We start from the raw sequence: 17,088 nt of genomic DNA, 5'->3' as shown, positions 1-17,088 counted from the left end.
CGCCGGTCCTACCTCTACCACACCCATCTCACAGAGGACTCCCCAGGGCACCAGGAGTGCTTGGGGAACGGAGGGTTCACCTGAACAGCTGCCCCAATCACTCCTGTGGGGAGCAGAGGCCCCACTCCTGCCTCTGTCAAGTCCACGGAGGGCGACTGTCCAAGGTGAGGGGAGAGCTGGCCAAGGGGACCGAGCACAGGGTTCAGCCACAGGGCCGCTGAGGTCAGCCGGCGGGGGGTGGGCGTGGGGGTCTGTGCTCTTGCTCCCATTCCCCGCAGTGGAACCTAATGCACACGTGTGAAGGAGCTGTATGGTCTCTAGCAGAATCCTGAATTAGCCAACATGTCTTTTTGCTCAAACAGGACAATCACGGGGAAAAGGGATTTAGTGGAGAGAGTCCGTTTCACGAATTGGTCGGGGATGGTAGCCATCGGCCAGCCTCGTGCTTGTTTCCTCCTCCTGCGGGGCCTGGATTCCAAAGGCCATGTTAGAAGGCTTTTCAGCAACAAGGGCTGAAACCAAACCAGAAGGAATGTGGGAGAGGAAGACATGAGCCAGTTCACAGACTGCGTCAGCGCCGTCTTGCTGCCTAGCGCTGACCACACCGTATAATTACACCCCTCGCTTACTCTTTCCATCAGGCCCAAGGCACTGGTCCCCCTAAGAACGTTCTAGTACATTATCATATATCTATATATAGACGTACGAGCCCCGAGGATGTGGGTTCTTTCATTCCTAAGTGGTTTTGTCCCCAAAGCAAGACACAGAAACCCGTGAAGTGGCCGCAGGGAAAGTTAGTGGGGTAGCTGTCAGCTGGGACGTGATTCTGAAAGCAATGTCAGGGGGCCGGTTTGGATGCGGACGTGGCCTACGGAGGGCTGGTCCACTTTGAAGACAAGCCCTGCAGAGATGGGCAGAATCTATTCAAGTGGTCGTCTTGTGAAGGGGCCTTCTGGAGCTTTCCATGTTACGGAGAGCTCCTAGGGGCCTGCCCCCCCACCCCCAAACCAAACTGACCTGGGGTTAAGGAAAACAGGGCAAAGTGATTACAAACCAAACCCCATCTTGTCTGTCTGTCTTTTCCTTTTTCTATATATAAATATGTGCATATATATGAATGTGTGTATGTGTGTGTATTACACACACACACACACACACACTTCGATACATCGTAGTAAAATATACTATTGTGTTATTGCATAGAAGAGATGGCTTTCGTGAGCTGGTTAAGTGATGGTCTGGGAGCGCTGGCGGCTGCCTGGGGGCTGCTGGGTGACGGGGACACCGCTGCCACTGAGCTGTTGCTGCTGTTCCTCCTGTTTGCGGGCGTGCTCCTCGTACCACTCCTAGAGCACAGGGCAAACGGGGTGCTGAGCGGACGGCACCCTCCCAGCCAGCCCTGCGCTTCCCCCAGCTTGACAGTCACCAGGCCAGGCAGTGCTGTGACCCTCTGGCCTCTGCCTCCAGAACCGGGGGACCGTCCAGGACGGAGGAGGCAGGGATGCCAGCTCCCCCCACAACTGGGACTGAAAGGCCGCCCTCTCCCCCAGACCTGTGGGGAGTTCTGAACAGGGCCCCAGATAGAAAAACTACAGTGAAATCTTCCCGTCATTAATCAGAGGTTTGCAGAACGCCTTGTGAAGTGTGCTTGGCACATGGCAGGGAGTAGTCCTTGTCCTGTACTCGAGACCATCATCTCTGGTTGTTGACAACAGACGCCCCGCCCCCATGCCTCTGAGGTATCCCTACTGAGCTGAGCAGGAGTTGTGTCCTTATTGACAGCCCACGAAAGCGAGGCTCCAGGTTGTATAAAGCGGGCCCCTTCTAACTCCCACGCGCTGCCCTCCAACAAAGCCATGAGAGCAGTTTGAGAAAAATCCAACAGCTCCCTTACGACCGGTATTGTCCCAGCATCTGCCATTTCTGGGGTCGGGTATTCAGCTCATTAAGGAATTAAAAAATAGATCGTCTGTTTTGAAAAAGTCTGAACCACAGAACTTTAGAGCTTAAAAAATACCGGGACGGCCTAGTTCTGTGCCCTGGCGTCTTACAGAAGGGAAACTGAGTCCAGGAAAGGACGGCCTGGCAGAGGCCAGGGGACAGGACAGCACCTGAGTGCGTCCTCGCGTGCAGTCATCTCTACTATGTGAGGCAGGGACTGTCCCCTCTCCCCGATGGGGAAGGGCTGAATGACTTGCCCCAGGTCATAGAGCCAGGGCAAACCCAGGTTTCATGACACCAAAGGTCATGTGAGTTCCACGTTCCTGTGACACCAAGGTCAGTGAGCCACTAAGTATCTGTACCCCTGTGTTTTTATAGAGAATGTGTAAGTCACTTTAGCGTACTGCAGCCCCCAGCTTTTTGGGCGTGGACGCTGGTCACGAGACTGTCCCAGGGAAACACAAGGTCTCCAGCTGTGGGAACACCAGAAAATATCCCAATCACAAGGGCTGGTGAGGGTGACCCTCGTCGAGCCCTGGGTGGAAGGGAAGACCCAAAGCAGAGCTCCCCCATGGGTGGCCTGCGGCCCGGGGGCTCTGTCCAGAATGCAGAGTGCCAGCCCAAGTGGGACTCTGCAGATTTTACTTAGCTGCCAATGTGGAAAGATTTTGCAAAATAATATTTGACTTTTCTGCCTTCTCTTACGTTAGAACAAAACCCCCAAAGAATCAAAACACCCAAGAGACATGCTGGGCACAGCAGGCCTCATTTCTATGAACAGGCTGTGGGACCTGGGAAGAGGGGCACTTTGCAGAGGCGTGTTCTCGCCAGCTCACCACGGGCCCCCACCCGCCCTGGGCCCATTACGTCTCCTGCTGTGCACATTTCATTTGCAGCAATGGCTCAGAGTAGGAAATGGAGATGAGGCTCTGGAGAACGCACAAGTGGCAGTGACACAGGAAAACCAGACAGGAGAGGTGCTTACACGGCGGAATGGGACAAGCAAGGGTTAGAGGCTGAGCCCCGAGCCCCCACCCCCCAAACCTGAGTCCTGGCAGGATGAGTCGTGGTCCCCACCTGTGATCCCGTATCTCCCCACAGAGCCGTCCCCCGCCTCCTCAAGATAGGGGCCCGGAGAGCACCCACTCAGCAGCAGGAACAGCCCGTCCCGGGCGGGGGTCTGGGTGGCCCGGGCAGGGGGCACTCCTACCTGAATCTCCTCTTGGTACATCTTCAGGCTCAGATCGCTTTTGGTCCTTGATCTCCGTCCCAGAAAGACCATGGTGTTTTGCTACAGAACAGCAGAGGCTGCAGGCTCCACCGTGCTGGGGCCCTGGGGCTCCACCGGGACACAGGCTTCGCCCGCTCCTCTGGCTTTTGCGATGGTGCCATCCAAAAGTGTCACCAAAACTTGTGGGGATGGACAGTGGGGGGGGACTACATTCGGCCACAACCCGCCCCCTCCACCGGACAGGGCCCCATCGCTCCTCACCTCGTTCCTCTCCATCTGGGACACGGTCTTCAGCAGCTGGGGGACATCCGAGGCGGCTCCCCGCGTCTCCCGGTACAGCTTGAGGACAGCCAGCAGCTCGTCCTTGGAAATTTCCTTCTCAACAGTGATGCCACCATCAACTGCAGGAAGGAAGGGAGCCAGGGCTCAGAGCCCCAGTCCGGCCTGTTCTGGTTCAGCCACCCTCCCTGCTGCCCCTACGGGCCCTAAGATTCCCTCTCTGAGCAAAACGGCCTCAGGACGACAGGCCCTCTGCCTGCTGCCATCAGGAATTCACGTCTCCCCACCCCCGCAGTGGCTACGGGGAACACTGGTCCGGCCAGCAGCTGACAGGGGACAGAGGGTTTCGGGAGGGAGTCTCTGAGCAAAAGGAACATGGTCAGACAGCCGGATATGACAGAGATCTGACGCGAGTAATGGCGGTTTTGATGGAGAATCAGGAAAGCACGAAGGATGGGGACGCAGAAAGCTATGCAGCCTGGAAAAACTGTAGTGCTTCTGAAAGCCAGGGAAACACCTGGCTTCCAGTGGCGGGAGGAAAAGCTTTGGGCTCTGCAGTCAACAACAGCGTTGCCTTTTCGAGCCAGAAGCGTGATCTGAACATGCTCTTCAGAAATGTGGAGATGACACCGAAAAGGGGAAACAGCTAAGAGCCTCTGGGCGATGGGAGCGGTGGGGCAGAGGCTGCCATGTCCCCACGGAGCCTGTCTCTGCCTTAAACTATGACCAGTGTGGTTTTTGTTTTAAAAATGCGATCAAGAGCATGTTTCTGTCATGGACTATTTGACAAACAACGGATATGAGAAGTCTAGGAAGATAAGGCAGCTAGAGGAACGACACGGCTGGAAGGTTGGACACCCAAACAGCTGGACTGCCGGCCGGCCAACCCGCTGACGCTGGACAGACAGACAGCCGAGCAGACGGCAGCGCATGCTCCTTGCACAGACCTTCCGAGTCCTGGTTCTTGCGGCTGTAGTTCATTCGGAAGACGAAGGCCTCCAGGATGAAAGCCACGATAATAGTCATCACCACCTGGCCGGGCAGACGCGCGGGTTAGAGCGGGAGGGGGGACATGCATGAACAGAGCCGGTCAGACGTGGGCGCCGCCTCCTCCCCGGGCAGGGGCAGCTGGACACTCGCCAGATGCAGGACGAGGGGCCTTCTGTGGCCCCGGACCTACCATGGTCACGATGTAGAAGGTCATGAAGTAGAGGCGGCTCCAGTGTGAGGTCTGCGAGGTGACGCCTTCCTGGAGACAGAGGGAAGCAGCCAGTGAGGGAGCGGCTGGGGTGGGTGGGGGTGGGGGTGGCAGGCTGCTGTCTGCTCAGGCCGCTCTGGGGCCCTGGCACCGCCCGGCTTTTTACAGATCCTTCCTGATGTGCCTTGGGTTGTGACAGACACTGGAGGGGCCCTTGGTCCCCTGGATCTAAACTCCTCTGTGCTGCATAGGCCTGGCTGGTCCTGGGACTGACACGGATGGTCTGTCCCGAGGAGGGGTGGCCCTCGGGAGAGTTTGGGAATGGAAAACGAAACCCCACAACCGCTGCCACACTGTTTCTGGATTAAAGAGTCTCTCCCACAGTAGGGGAGAAGGACAGGGACCCAGAGGCTGTGGGCACCCCGCAGAACCCCAGCCCCTAGAGGGAACGGGAAGAGCAATGCTCCCCACACTGGGCGAGGGGAGTCTCTGAGCTGATCTCAGAGGATGGTGGGAAGAAGACACCCCAGGAGCTGACCGAGGTCCTTACCATGATGATGTACCAGTTGTTGACAACTGTGAGTTCAAACAAGGTCACTGCCAAAGGGAAGGGAGAAAGAGACGTGTCTTGAACAGACCCACATTTTCAAAGTCAGTCTCAAGTGGCCCTCTCCACCTCTCCTGGGTGCCATGCACCTAAAGGACACCATCCCCATCTGCCAGCGTGGGCTGTGAGCTCCAGAAGGACCATCCAAGGCTCTCCCTGAGCGCCCGTCCCACAGGGAGTGCTGCCATCTTGGTCAGTCCCCTTGGTCTGCCCTTTGCAGAGCAGTCTGTGATGGACCAAGGCTTGGGGTGGGGATGGGGTGCTGGGGGAGCAGCACTCAGATCTTAATGGGTGCAGACCTGGATGCCACGAGGGGCTTCCCTTCCTCAAGAAGCTGTCTGGCTAGGCCACTTCCCTCCATTCCCCAGCCCCCAGCCCCTCTACAGAACCCAGGAGCGAAGCTTTGTGGGTCTCATCTGAGCAATGCAGGGGCACTGTGGCAGGTTGGTGTGGCTGTGGAGTTGTGACAAGGCGGGGTGGTTCCCTAGCATCAGGCTGAACCCCTCCCAGCAAACACGAAGCTCTTCTGCTCCCTGACACTGAAAAAAGTATCAGAAAAGGAGTGAAACCGGGTGGCTGAATGAGCCTGGGACCTGGCCTGGCCTGCGCCCCCAAGGCTGGGCAAACCACACACTCCCTCTGGGCAAGAGAGGACTGGAGGAAGTGTGGCAAAGAGCTGGGGAGGCACAGGCGTCAGATGGCTTCACTCTGCCTCATCTAGGCCCTGTGGTGACAGAGGCAACAGGCCCAGGGAGTGTCCCACCTGTGACTTCTACACTCACCAAAGCTGTTCAGGATGTTGTCAAAATTATTGAGATAGTAGTAGCCGTCCTCCACAACGGTCCTGTTGTCCACGGTGTGATTGAGCCAGCGATAGGCGTCTGCCACTGTACTCGTACTGGCCGGGAGACAAAGGGGCAGAAGGGACGGTCACAAGACAATTGGTCACCTTGACAGAGGACAAAAAGCTTAAGCAAACCAAGGTCCGACCAAGGAGCACCGTCCTGGCCCAGCCTGTTTTCCTGCCCAGGCCTCCAGCTTTCTTGCCGACGGGGACCTCAGCTCCTCTCACTGGCTGGGCACTGGTGGGGGGCCCCAGGCTGGCCCCCACTTATCTGCGTTCACTTGGCATTTCTCTGCTGCCAGCTAGGCCTTCTCCCTCTCGGCTGCCCATGGGAGACATTGCTGGGAGGGCAGAGAGAGGCAATGTCTCCTATGGATGTTTCCAATCTGCGATTTGCTCAGGCCGGGCGCTGAGGCGCAACCCCAGGGAGAAAGCCTCTCGTCAGGCTTCCTGTGGCACCGGCCGGGTGTTCTAATAGGGTGTTGCCCCCGTCCTGAGAGCTGATGTGCTCCTTTCCTTCCAGTCCTTCATGGCCGATCTGTTAAAACCCACACTGATGTGCCTACACGTCCCCCTGTGGCTACAAGTCTCCCAGGGAGCTTGTCTCCAGAAGGCAGGGTTGAGCCTCTCGCCTGGCACACTGTATCAGACACGCAGGGTGGGGTCTGGAGTTGGTACCTCGAAGCAGCTGCCTAGTGATTCTGATGTACCCTAAAGTTTGCGATCCACTGCCATAGCTTTCTCGTTACGAGCTCAGCCTGACGTTCAAAACAGCTACCAGTGTCTTTGGAAGGGGTTTCTTTCCTTTTCCCTTTCTTGGGAAGCTGTTTCTTTATGGAAGGTGCTTTGGGCCAGAAGAACCAAATTTTAAAGAGAACACTGAATGGAGAATTAATGGCAGAGTACGCTGATTTCATCCTGGCGGCTTGGAGGAAGGGAGGAGGGAAGGGAGAGGGCATGGGGGGTGGTGTCCCCCTCTTTATCCTTCCTGCAGGTATCCGTCTGCCTTAATCCTAAGTGGCTGCCCCTGGTTGACGTGCCTGCCCAGGTCCCCAGCCACCCCCTGGAGAGACATGGGAGAAAGCCATGGGACTCAGGCCTCGGCCCCAGGCCACACGTGGTGCTCGAGAGGCCTCCAGCCGTCAGCCCAGAGGGTGAGCTGATCCAGGCCTGGTTGGAGGGCGGCTCCTGGACCCTGCCTAAGGGACAGGGAACCTTGCTCAGATGTCCTCACTGCAGACACAACCCTGGGCTTCCAGGCCCCTCACTTAGCTATAGCACTGAACTGAGCCCTAAAAGCAAAGTAAGTCCAGAGGCTGCCGAGGGTGCTGCGGCTCGGACAGGCATGTCCCTGAGGTCCCGGAGGCCGAGAGGGCCGCACTCAGCCGGGCTCTGGTCCTCTGGAAAAAGCGGCTGCCTGGGGCCGGGGGCCCGCTGTGTACTCACTTGCAGCAGTTGGGGTAGAGGATCCCACAGAAGAATTCCATGCCCACGATGGCGAAGGAGTAGTAGAAGATGAGCAGGGTGAGGCCCAGGCTGGGGAGGAGGGTCAAAGGGGCAGGGTGACTGGGGGTCGGGCAGCAGAGCCCGCCTCCTCCGGCAGCCCGGCCTCCTCGGACCCACTGAGCTGATTGGGGGAGGCATGCCCCTAGCCAGGTTCACCGACTGGGAAGCGCCTGCAGGGAAGGGGGCCTTGTCCTTCAGGTCTGGGCTAAAAAATGGCTCGAATGAGGACTCTCTGAACAGATGCCCCTTGACCAGAGATTCACCCCTTACCTGTGAAGGTAGACTCACAGGTGACCCCTTACCTGTGAACGTAGACACAGGTGGTAAGTGAGTTGACAGCTCCCTGCCCTCCCTACTAAATATTTCCGACAGGTCAGTGGAGAAAAGTGGTGCCAGGGAGACCCATGGTGGTCAAGGTTTCAGTCTCCTTGAAGACCCGTCAGCCCCTCGATTTCAGTCTCTTCCTCTCCTCCCATGACCACCCGGCTGCCCGCTCTTCGGGGGCACAAGCCTCAGGACGCCTGGCCCTGGGGCCAAGAGGCAGGGCAGTACCTGGCCATCCGCGGCAGCAGCTCGAACATGGTGTCCAGCACGTTGCGATAACGCTTTTTCAATTTGAATAACCTGAGCAAGGGAAGGAGGCCGGGTCACTGACAGACGCAGGGCACGGCCGCAGCCCCACCTAACACAGCACCAGGCGGCTGACAGGCCCAGGAGCCTCCCCTCCATCTGGGGGCCGACTTCCGGCACTTGCTCAGGGGACTCCTGCACCTGGGAAGGGGCGGTGGTGGCGCCAAGGACACTGAGGCTGGACAATGTCCCGGGAGGGACGCAGAGCCGTGCTGTGTCTCCTCAGTCTCTTTCTCTGTGAGCAGGGAGCAGCAGCTATTCACCACAGTTTACTAATGAAGCCAGGAGGCTCAGAGCGGGGGAGGCCGGCTCGACGGCAGCAAACCCGAGAAAGAAGGGAACAGAAGCCCCGGCCACAGAGGAGCCCGCAGTGTGACCGCCCGTGGTAAAGAAAGGGTGGCGGTTGGGGAAGAGAAGCTGACATTCGCCTGGCCCGGCCACCCCCAGGATCTGCTGCTGAGATGCCGCCCAGGGTCCGCGTCCCACACCTCCACCTCTCCTCCCAGGAAGGACTGAATGATGGATATACATGGGATCGTAGCCGGAATCCACAAGGAAAACCAGGCTCCTGAAGAGGTCAAGGTCCCTAAGCAGCGAGGGACACCGCCCATGGGGCAGTGCTTTACTGAGTCCCCACAATGGTCCCGGGGAAACGTGTGAGACCAAGTGAGGATTTTTCTCAACAAGAGGCTATTCCAGAAAAGCACGGAGGGCCTCAAAATCCCTTTGGACCCCCAGGAGTTATGCCTTCTGGTTTATGATTGCAAGCACAAGTGTTTCCCTGGCCACAGCTGACAGCACCACGGGCCGAGTTCACCCAAGCCATGTTTCTCTTCCATCGTTAGAGGGGACCGGTCCCAGTGATATGAAGAGACAATGGCCCCTGGGTACTTTTGGGGGGGCATTGCAATCTCTGACCCCAGGCTTGTGAAACGCCTGGCTCATTCCGGTCCCTTCCCAGACCAGTCCCCAGGCTTTGCCCGCCCTCCCTCTGTCTGCCTCTCCCCAACCCCCGCCGTGCCCTGTCACCTCAGCAGCTGGAGGGGACGCAGGACCACTATGAAATAGAAGGGCTCCATGTTGAAGGCCAGGGCCAGGAGTCCCAGGAAGGCGAATGCGGTGACGGAAAAGTCGAACCTAGGAGGCAGAGGGAGAGCAGTCCATCCGGCCCCCCCTGGCCTCCCTCATCCTGGGCGGTGTTCATTCCCAGCCCCGTTCTCGGTGCTCCCTTCCAAGGGGCCCCCACACCGACAACAGCAAAAGCAAGAGGCCCGCGCCGGCCAGGTGGGCTGCAGCTTCCTGCAGCCCTGGGATCTCTGAGGTTGACGTGGCCACGCCCCATCACAGCACACGCCTGGGGGGTCAGAAATGCCCAGGAACCCCTCCTGAATGTCCTGCACCGGTCTGACGGCAGACATCGGTTATAGCGGTGACCCTGATGAGGTCATGGAGGAAACGGGCCGGATTGGCAGGTAAGAGTCTACCTGGAGACCAGAGCCCCTCCTCCTCTACAGATCTGCACCGAGACCCTGCAAACAGCTTGGCACATGGCTTACGGAGCGGCCCACACTCTTCTCTATTTATTAACTCGTTTCCATCTCACGACCCAATACCTCGTGAGTGTAGCCTGATTTCACGGGTGAGTTAAGTTTAACGGGTGGCATGTGACCTCTTGAGGCCTCAGTGGAACAGGGAGAAGGGCCACTCAGGTCTTTCTCTGCCACCGGCTTGCTTTTGCCCAACGGAGGTGGTGGGACCGCCTTCTGTGTGGGCGTCGGGGTTTCCATGGAGAAGAGCTTAGTCGTTGGGGAGGGTGTGGCGGTTAAATGACTCAGGAAGAGCCTGCCAGTCTAAGGACCCTCAGAGGCCATGCGCAGAAGGACTGGCGTGGGTGGCCAGAGACAATGAGACAAGAGCCCACCCCTAGGACATCCCGGAACCAGAGGCCATGACCTGCTCTGACACCCTCCTCTGTACCTGCAGACACAGGTACAGAGGTGTGTAGGGAGAGGGGGAGGCTTTCATTAGTGTCTCAGGCGTGGTTAAGAAACATGCTCTCCACTTACAGATTCCATCCAGAGGACAGGTACTCAACAGGGCCCAGGCCGGCGACCTTCAGGAACAATTCCACCCCGTAGACTGCGAAGGGAGCAGACAGTTAGCAGCAGTCCTCACTTGCTCAGTTTCCTCTTTGAGACCCTTCGGAGGTCTCCGGCGTCCCCTGCAGGCCTGGTGCCCTGCAGATAGCCCTGCACCCCCACGGCCCACTGTGTAGGCTCCAGGAGAGGGCCTGGCCCAGATGCTGGTCAACTGGGCAACTTGCTAAGAAGAGAGGCGCTCCCTCCCCGCCTCTGAGAACGGCCCCGCCATCTGTCTGTCTAGCCAACAGGTATTTCCTGTACCTCTTCCGTGCCAGGTATTGTGCTGGGCATGTAACAGTGAACCACACAGTATAGAACCTGCCTCCACGGAGCTTCGACGGGAGGAAAGACCGTGACCGGGTAATCGGCGCAGTGTGCTCAGGGACGTTTAGACATAAGAGGAGGCGCGGAGGAATGTCAGGCAGAGCAGCGTGGCAAGGGGCTGAGTGCACCGGGCAGAGGAAACAAGCCGTGCAAAGGCCCTGAGGTAAGAAGGGCAAAGGCAATGGGATCGGGAGGCTGTAACGCGGGCATGGGTGGCAGTCCTAGCAGGAGATGAGGCTGAAGGGGCCCCGTGAGGCTGGGCGACGTGAGCACAGCCAGGATGGGGACTTGCTCTGGTGGGCGGTGCAGAACCATGAACGAGTTTTAAACAGCGGTGGGATGGAATCCGACTCAATTTCTGCTCACTTCTCGTCAAGCTTCCCCACGTTAGAGAAGAGCCATGAGGTCCCAAACCAAATGAAAGCTCCTGCCAGTGTTTAAGACAATCCGGTCAGCAAAGCCATGTCAGACTTACTAGTCAGGAATACGAGGGAACTCCAGGGCACGTGCTTGGAGAAGAAGTTTCCACCTGTAGGCCAGAGGGGCAACAGCTCAAGAGGCGGCCCAGGTGCACTCACAGGATGGGCCAGTCCCCCAGCCGGTCTCACCTTTCAGCATGAAGGTCTCCACGAGGACCCAGACCCCGTTGACTGCCACCACCAAGTCTGCAATAGACAGGCCCATGGTAGACAGAGAAAGCACAGGTGGGCATAGAAATCTACAGGTCACACCTGCAGGCCCTGGGTAATTTCTGGGCAGATGCGGAGAGCAGGGCTGCTTCACGCACTCATGCGATGGGTGACTTCTTTCCACTTAGAGCTTTTACCAGGAGCTAAATCAACCAGTGGTTTCATTTAGAGACAGCTACGGGTTTTTAAACACACCCTCTATGTCACTGCAGGAATAGCCAGTAAGATGCTTCAGTAAAAACCTACAGATTATTCCAAGTCAGCATAAAGGATGGACAATATACGAGGATTTATTTTTCCCTAGAGATGCCTGATTTTAAAAAGACTGCATAGTTAGCCACGTTGCATGTACATTTGGCCTTTCGCCTGGCAATCCCACTTTTAGGCACCCATCCCAACGAGATGCCAGCAAAAACACAACGTGATGTACGCTGAAAGCTATTCATGGAAGAACTACTTGTGATCGCAAAAACTAGAGACAACCTAGATAATCACTAGGGGACCGATTGAACACACTATGACACGGTCATGAAAAGGGGACTTCAACTATAAAAAGAAAGGAGGAACATCTCTGTATCTTACTGTGGCGTAGTCTCCAGGATATATTACTAACCGAAAAAAAGCAAGGTGGAAAAAAGTGTGTAAAGTATGCTATTGTTTATTTAAGACAGGGAGACATATACACATACATAGATATAGATATATAGATATATACAGGGGATGACAAAAAAATGTAGACAAGTGGACACTTTGGTCCTCGTTGCTCAAGCAGTAGTTTCCCATCATCAGAAGTGTCTGGACGCTGATGGGAACCACTTTGAGCACCTCTTGTCATTGCAGAAGTCAAACGTGACTTGTATTCATCTTTTGTTATCAGTATATATTGAGTATTACAATTTTAATACAGTTTTCCTTTCTTAAAATGTGTATATACTTTTTTGGCACCCTCTGTATGTGTGTGTGTGTGTGTGTGTGTGTTCAGAGTTTTTAAAAAACAGAAAGAGAAACCATTAATAAAAGTTACCCATTGGGAGAGGTGACAGTATGTCGATGAGACTTCCTTGAATGTACTTTGTCTTGTGGGTCTGACTTGGGACCATGTAAGTATTTTACATAATTATAAAACAAAATCAAATGTAAAAAGCCATCCCTAAAAACTCAAAACTCAAATGGAATAAAGAAACCTAAACGTGTATCCCGTTGGTGACACACCCACACGGAGAGGAACTATTCCGGATGACCTTAAAACACAGTACTCTGGATGTATATCCCTGAAGAAGGGTTTCCGGTAATTATATGGTTGGGGTTGTGTTGGTTGTGGGGCTGTGTTGGTGTTGCTTTTCGGAGACTGTTGTGTGTGTGACTGTGGGATAGAGCAAACGAGTAACTGTGTTGGTGTTGGGAACCAGCACCTTAACACTGGAATCTCACTATGGAAGGATGATGAGGTTCAGTAAAAAGCCTATAGTCCTGGGCCGGCCCAGTGGCTCAGGCGGTTAGAGCTCCGTGCTCCTAACTCCGAAGGCTGCAGGTTCGATTCCCACATGGGCCAGTGGGCTCTCAACCACAAGGCTGCCAGTTCAATTCCTCGAGTACCGCAAGGGATGGTGAGCTGTGCCCCCCACAACTAAGATTGAACACGGCACCTTGAGCTGAGCTGCCACTGAGCTCCCGGATGGCTCAGTTGGTTGGAGCGCGTCCTCTCAACCACAAGGTTGCCAGTTCAATTCCTTGACTCCTGCAAGGGATGGTGGGCTGCGCCCCCTGCAACTAGCAATGGCAACTGGACCTGGAGCTGAGCTGCGCCCTCCACAACTAAGACTGAAAGGACAACAACTTGACTTGGAAAAAACTCCTGGAAGTACACACTGTTCCCCTGTTCCCCTTCCCCAATAAAATCTTAAAAAACAAAAAGTAATTGCAGTTTAAAAAAAAAGGTTAATTGCAAATTTGAAGTAGGGATACTAGGATCAACTCACTACATAGTTTACCTAAAAAATACCAAAGCCCTTTCCTCTGTCCATGGAAAGGCCTAGAAACAGGAACCAACTCCAAGCAGTGAGCACCTCCAGCACCTCAGACTATGGTCTCTAAACACCATGTCCCACTAAATGGACCAGAGCTCCTTGGAAAGGCTGACTCCCGTGAAACCTCTAGATGAATGCGATCCAGGAGAACTTTGGGTGACAATGGAAATGTCCTCATCCGTGCTGCCCATTGGTACTCATTAGCCATCTGTGGCTACTGAGCACTTGAAATATGGTGACTGTGACCGGGGAACTGCATTTTTCATTCTAATTTGCTTCTATTTAAATCACCACGCTCGGCTAGTGGCTGCCACACTGGACAACACAGCTGTAGCTGGAACTACCGAATTACATGGGCTGAGTAACAGAGGAAATGCAAACACAAGACTGAAGGACAAACAATCCTGTTTCCTTCCACTAAATACTGCAAGAGGGAGACAAGCGATGGAAGAGGAACCTACAGGTTCAGACTTAAGTGACATATCCACCAGGCACAGTTGGTGCTTCTGGAATTGGCTTCCAAAAAGTCCAGGCCTAGCAAGGGGGATGATGACCTGGAGTGAGGGTGTGGACGGACAGACAGCCTGGCCGTCGGATGATAACTGTTGAAACTGGGTGATGGTACATGGATGCTCGTTATAATCTCTCTACATGTATACATGTCTGGAATGGTCTATAACAAAAACCATGCCTTACGGGACTAAGCTCCTGCCTCTCCACCTCCTGGAACAGTGGGCGACCCAGGAGGAAAGGGGCCCAGGGCTGTGATAGTTCGTACTTACACATGAAATACTGGAAGGCTTTGGACTTCACAAGGATATTAATTCCTGATGGAAGAGAAGAAATGTTAACATTTTAATTTTCATTCCCTTACCACATACTTCATGCATAGAAACACCAGGGTATTTATGCCCAGGGGTGCAAAAGGGCCTGTCCTAAGAGCGACAGTCAGATGCCTGCACAAGATTGCGCTGACAACAGCCGCCCTGGGGAGAGGTCTGGGCAAGCCGGAGCCAGGACAGAGCAGAACAAAGCTGTGCTGACGACTGCCGAACCCTCAATTACTGCTGGCCTTGGCCACAGATGATGCATTTATCCACTTGAGTAACTATCATTCCAGTGGAGTGGAAAACCCCCTAAAGAAGATGGAATAACAGCTGTGCCCAAAGCCCGAAGGTGGGAGAAATCACAAAATAGGATGCACCGTCTTTACTCTTGGTCAGAATGGCCCTCACCCAGGCTTCAGGCGTTTTGCTTGAGAAACTCCCTGTGAGCTAACCACACCCCTAAGTGGAACTTCAAAATTGGCATTAAATTAAGGGGCACATATGAGGCAAATAATACGGGCCGTCCGATTTAAAAATTTTGAATTTTATACTATGCAGGGGATATATAGACTAGCTATATATCCTGCTGCAGGAGGATGGGCAAAATACACTATTATTTAGATAAAAGGCAGGTTCGGAACAGAATATATAATATAATCCCATGAGTGTTTTTAAAATGCTCAAGAAAATAATCAACAGAAAGAAACACATTAGAAAATTAACAGTGGTTATCTCTGCGTGGGAAATTTTCATTTTCTTCTAATTATCTGACTTTGTAAATTTTCTTTAATGAATGAAGATTCCACAAATGTCTTTTGGTTTGGTTTTTAAGTTACCAATTTCCTTCCTAGTCCAACACTTATTTCCCTGATGAGCAATCACACTCTCTCTTTCACACACGCAGACGTTCAGACGCACGCACACACTCACTCTCTGAGCGTGCTCTTCCAGTCTGTGATCTGGAAACTCCCATCTGTCCCTGGCTGTCGAGACGCCATATTCAGGTGAACCTTACCTTTGAAGATAAGGAACGCTGTCCTGGGAAGCTCATCAAACCAGTGCTCTCTATTTCTCTTTGCCTGACCAGGAAACAGGGCCATGGGAGAGGGGTGTTAGGACCAGTGATGAGAACCTAGCCCGGGGGCCAGGATGCCACTTTCTTTCCCTGCTTGCCCGGCTACCTTGGGGAACGATGCAAACACTCAGGGAACTAAGTGACAACAAAGCCAGCCAGTGCTCACTGAGCATTTAAATGGGCCATGCACGTGCTTTATTTTTATATAATCTTGAAAATAACTCCATAGGTCGGGATTATTGTTAGCCCATTTCCAAGGTGAGACAAGCCTAGGAAATGTTCAATAACTGGCCTAATGTCACATGGCGACTAATGGGGTGTCAGATTCGATGCTCTTGAGCAAGACACTACATTGCGTGTGTGCGGGCAGAGCTGGGGGCTGGGCCGCCTGGTGTCCCTGCACGATGCCAAGCCCAGAGCCGGGCCGTCCAGCTGGGCAAGAGCTGGCCCCGGGTGCCTGCTGGCTGCATGCCCCCGTGGAGCCATCTGCCCGCTCCCTCTCTGGTGTCACGCAAGCACTCACCTTCCACTTCAAGGCGGCGACTTCGTATATATCATAAAAGTCCTTCAGGCTGTCATAGCAACAAGAAAAGGCAAAAAAATCAGAACGCTCCCACTGAGCTTCAGTATTCTCACGCACCTGCCTGAGGTCACATTTAAGGGGTGAAGGTGGGAGAGGATCGGGGAACATCGGGCAGCCCCAGCACATCGGTGCCCAGGGGACCCTGACCTGCAGGCATTTTGACCTCCTCCCTCCTCCAGGTACTAGGAATACTTAGTCCACTTAGTTTACCTGAGTGACAGCTTCTCTTGCCCTGGATCACTCTAACCCTTCCATGGATGCAGACTGAGCCTCCGTTAGCAGAGGATGTCATGAAACAACTGGGACTGAGAGTTTAGCCCCAAAAGAGCTCGCTCACTCGGCTCGACAGCTGGCCTGATTCTTTTCAAATCGAAAAGAACGGTTTTGGTCAGCAGCAGTCCAGGAGAGCGAGACAGAGCGAGACAGCCCATGGAGGTCTCAGGGCCAGTTGGCTGAGGCTGTGCCAGGTGTGTGTGTGTGTGTGTGTGTGTGTGTGTGTGTGTGTGTGTGCGCGCCAGGGGTGTGTGTGTGTGTGTGTGTGTGTGTGTGTCCCCTCTGTGGACCTGCTCACATCCAACTGCACCACCTCACTCATGGCTCGAGGGCCAGCCCATTTCATGATCCAACATGTTCCTATTTGTCAAGGCAGCTTGAATTGGATTTGGGTTGGATTTTAGTCACTTGCAGAAAGAATCCTGACGAACATAGTCTACGTGTTTAAGAATCTCGAAGAAAACTGAAGTCTCTAACGATCCTCTTTGCCTGTCCACCTCCCGGTGCCTGCACATGCCCCAGCTCCCTGTCGTGAACGCTTTGTTGGGCTACATTGCCCCCACCTGGCCTGCACTCTTACCTGAGCAGAGGCGTGTTACTCTGATTCAAGGCCTTGAAAGTAAGGTAGCGCTCCCTGGCACTCATCCGGGGCTTGTAAAAGCGCATCAGCCCTTCAAACTGCCTGTAGGAGATGCCGGCAGGCTTCTAGGGGACAGGGAGGGTGGCAATGTCAACACAGGAAAATACAGAACCCAGACTGCCCCTTTCCATTGAGGGCAGCCACTTGGGGTGCCCAGAAGAGCACAGGGTCCCAGGGCACCCTGCTCTTTCTTGTTCTCCCGAAGGGTTTTCTAAAGCTGCTGGCCCTGCCAGGTTTAGGGACTGCCAGGGCAAGGGAGGGGGAGCAGAGACC

At 54.6% G+C, this 17,088-nt stretch overlaps 1 protein-coding gene across 4 annotated transcripts in view; it reads right to left on the bottom strand.

The window, feature by feature from the left end:
• Positions 1 to 18: 18 nt before the first annotated feature.
• Positions 19 to 17,088, bottom strand: part of TPCN1 (two pore segment channel 1) — a 53,669-nt gene continuing 36,599 nt past the window's right edge. The window contains exons 12-28 of one of the 4 annotated variants that reach the window (XM_033098183.1): positions 16,756 to 16,880; positions 15,843 to 15,891; positions 15,260 to 15,323; positions 14,200 to 14,244; positions 11,310 to 11,366; positions 11,177 to 11,230; positions 10,303 to 10,375; positions 9,266 to 9,373; positions 8,159 to 8,230; positions 7,547 to 7,636; positions 6,039 to 6,154; positions 5,200 to 5,246; positions 4,632 to 4,700; positions 4,399 to 4,483; positions 3,434 to 3,573; positions 3,152 to 3,232; positions 19 to 1,346 (exon numbers count right to left, since the gene is read on the bottom strand). In XM_033098183.1, the coding sequence (XP_032954074.1) occupies positions 1,227 to 1,346; positions 3,152 to 3,232; positions 3,434 to 3,573; positions 4,399 to 4,483; positions 4,632 to 4,700; positions 5,200 to 5,246; positions 6,039 to 6,154; positions 7,547 to 7,636; positions 8,159 to 8,230; positions 9,266 to 9,373; positions 10,303 to 10,375; positions 11,177 to 11,230; positions 11,310 to 11,366; positions 14,200 to 14,244; positions 15,260 to 15,323; positions 15,843 to 15,891; positions 16,756 to 16,880 (1,395 nt within the window). In that variant the 3' untranslated portion in view covers positions 19 to 1,226. Of the gene's footprint in view, positions 1,347 to 3,151; positions 3,233 to 3,433; positions 3,574 to 4,398; positions 4,484 to 4,631; positions 4,701 to 5,199; positions 5,247 to 6,038; positions 6,155 to 7,542; positions 7,637 to 7,876; positions 7,909 to 8,158; positions 8,231 to 9,265; positions 9,374 to 10,302; positions 10,376 to 11,176; positions 11,231 to 11,309; positions 11,367 to 14,199; positions 14,245 to 15,259; positions 15,324 to 15,842; positions 15,892 to 16,755; positions 16,881 to 17,088 lie in introns of those variants that run through there. The other 3 variants (XM_033098187.1, XM_033098186.1, XM_033098188.1) reach the window with 3 other exon arrangements.

The sequence above is a fragment of the Rhinolophus ferrumequinum genome, chromosome 25, assembly GCF_004115265.2.
Source record: "Rhinolophus ferrumequinum isolate MPI-CBG mRhiFer1 chromosome 25, mRhiFer1_v1.p, whole genome shotgun sequence".
Lineage (NCBI taxonomy): Eukaryota > Metazoa > Chordata > Mammalia > Chiroptera > Rhinolophidae > Rhinolophus > Rhinolophus ferrumequinum.
The sequence above is the reverse complement of the archived record's forward strand: the minus strand, read 5'-3'. Positions and strand labels throughout refer to the sequence as shown.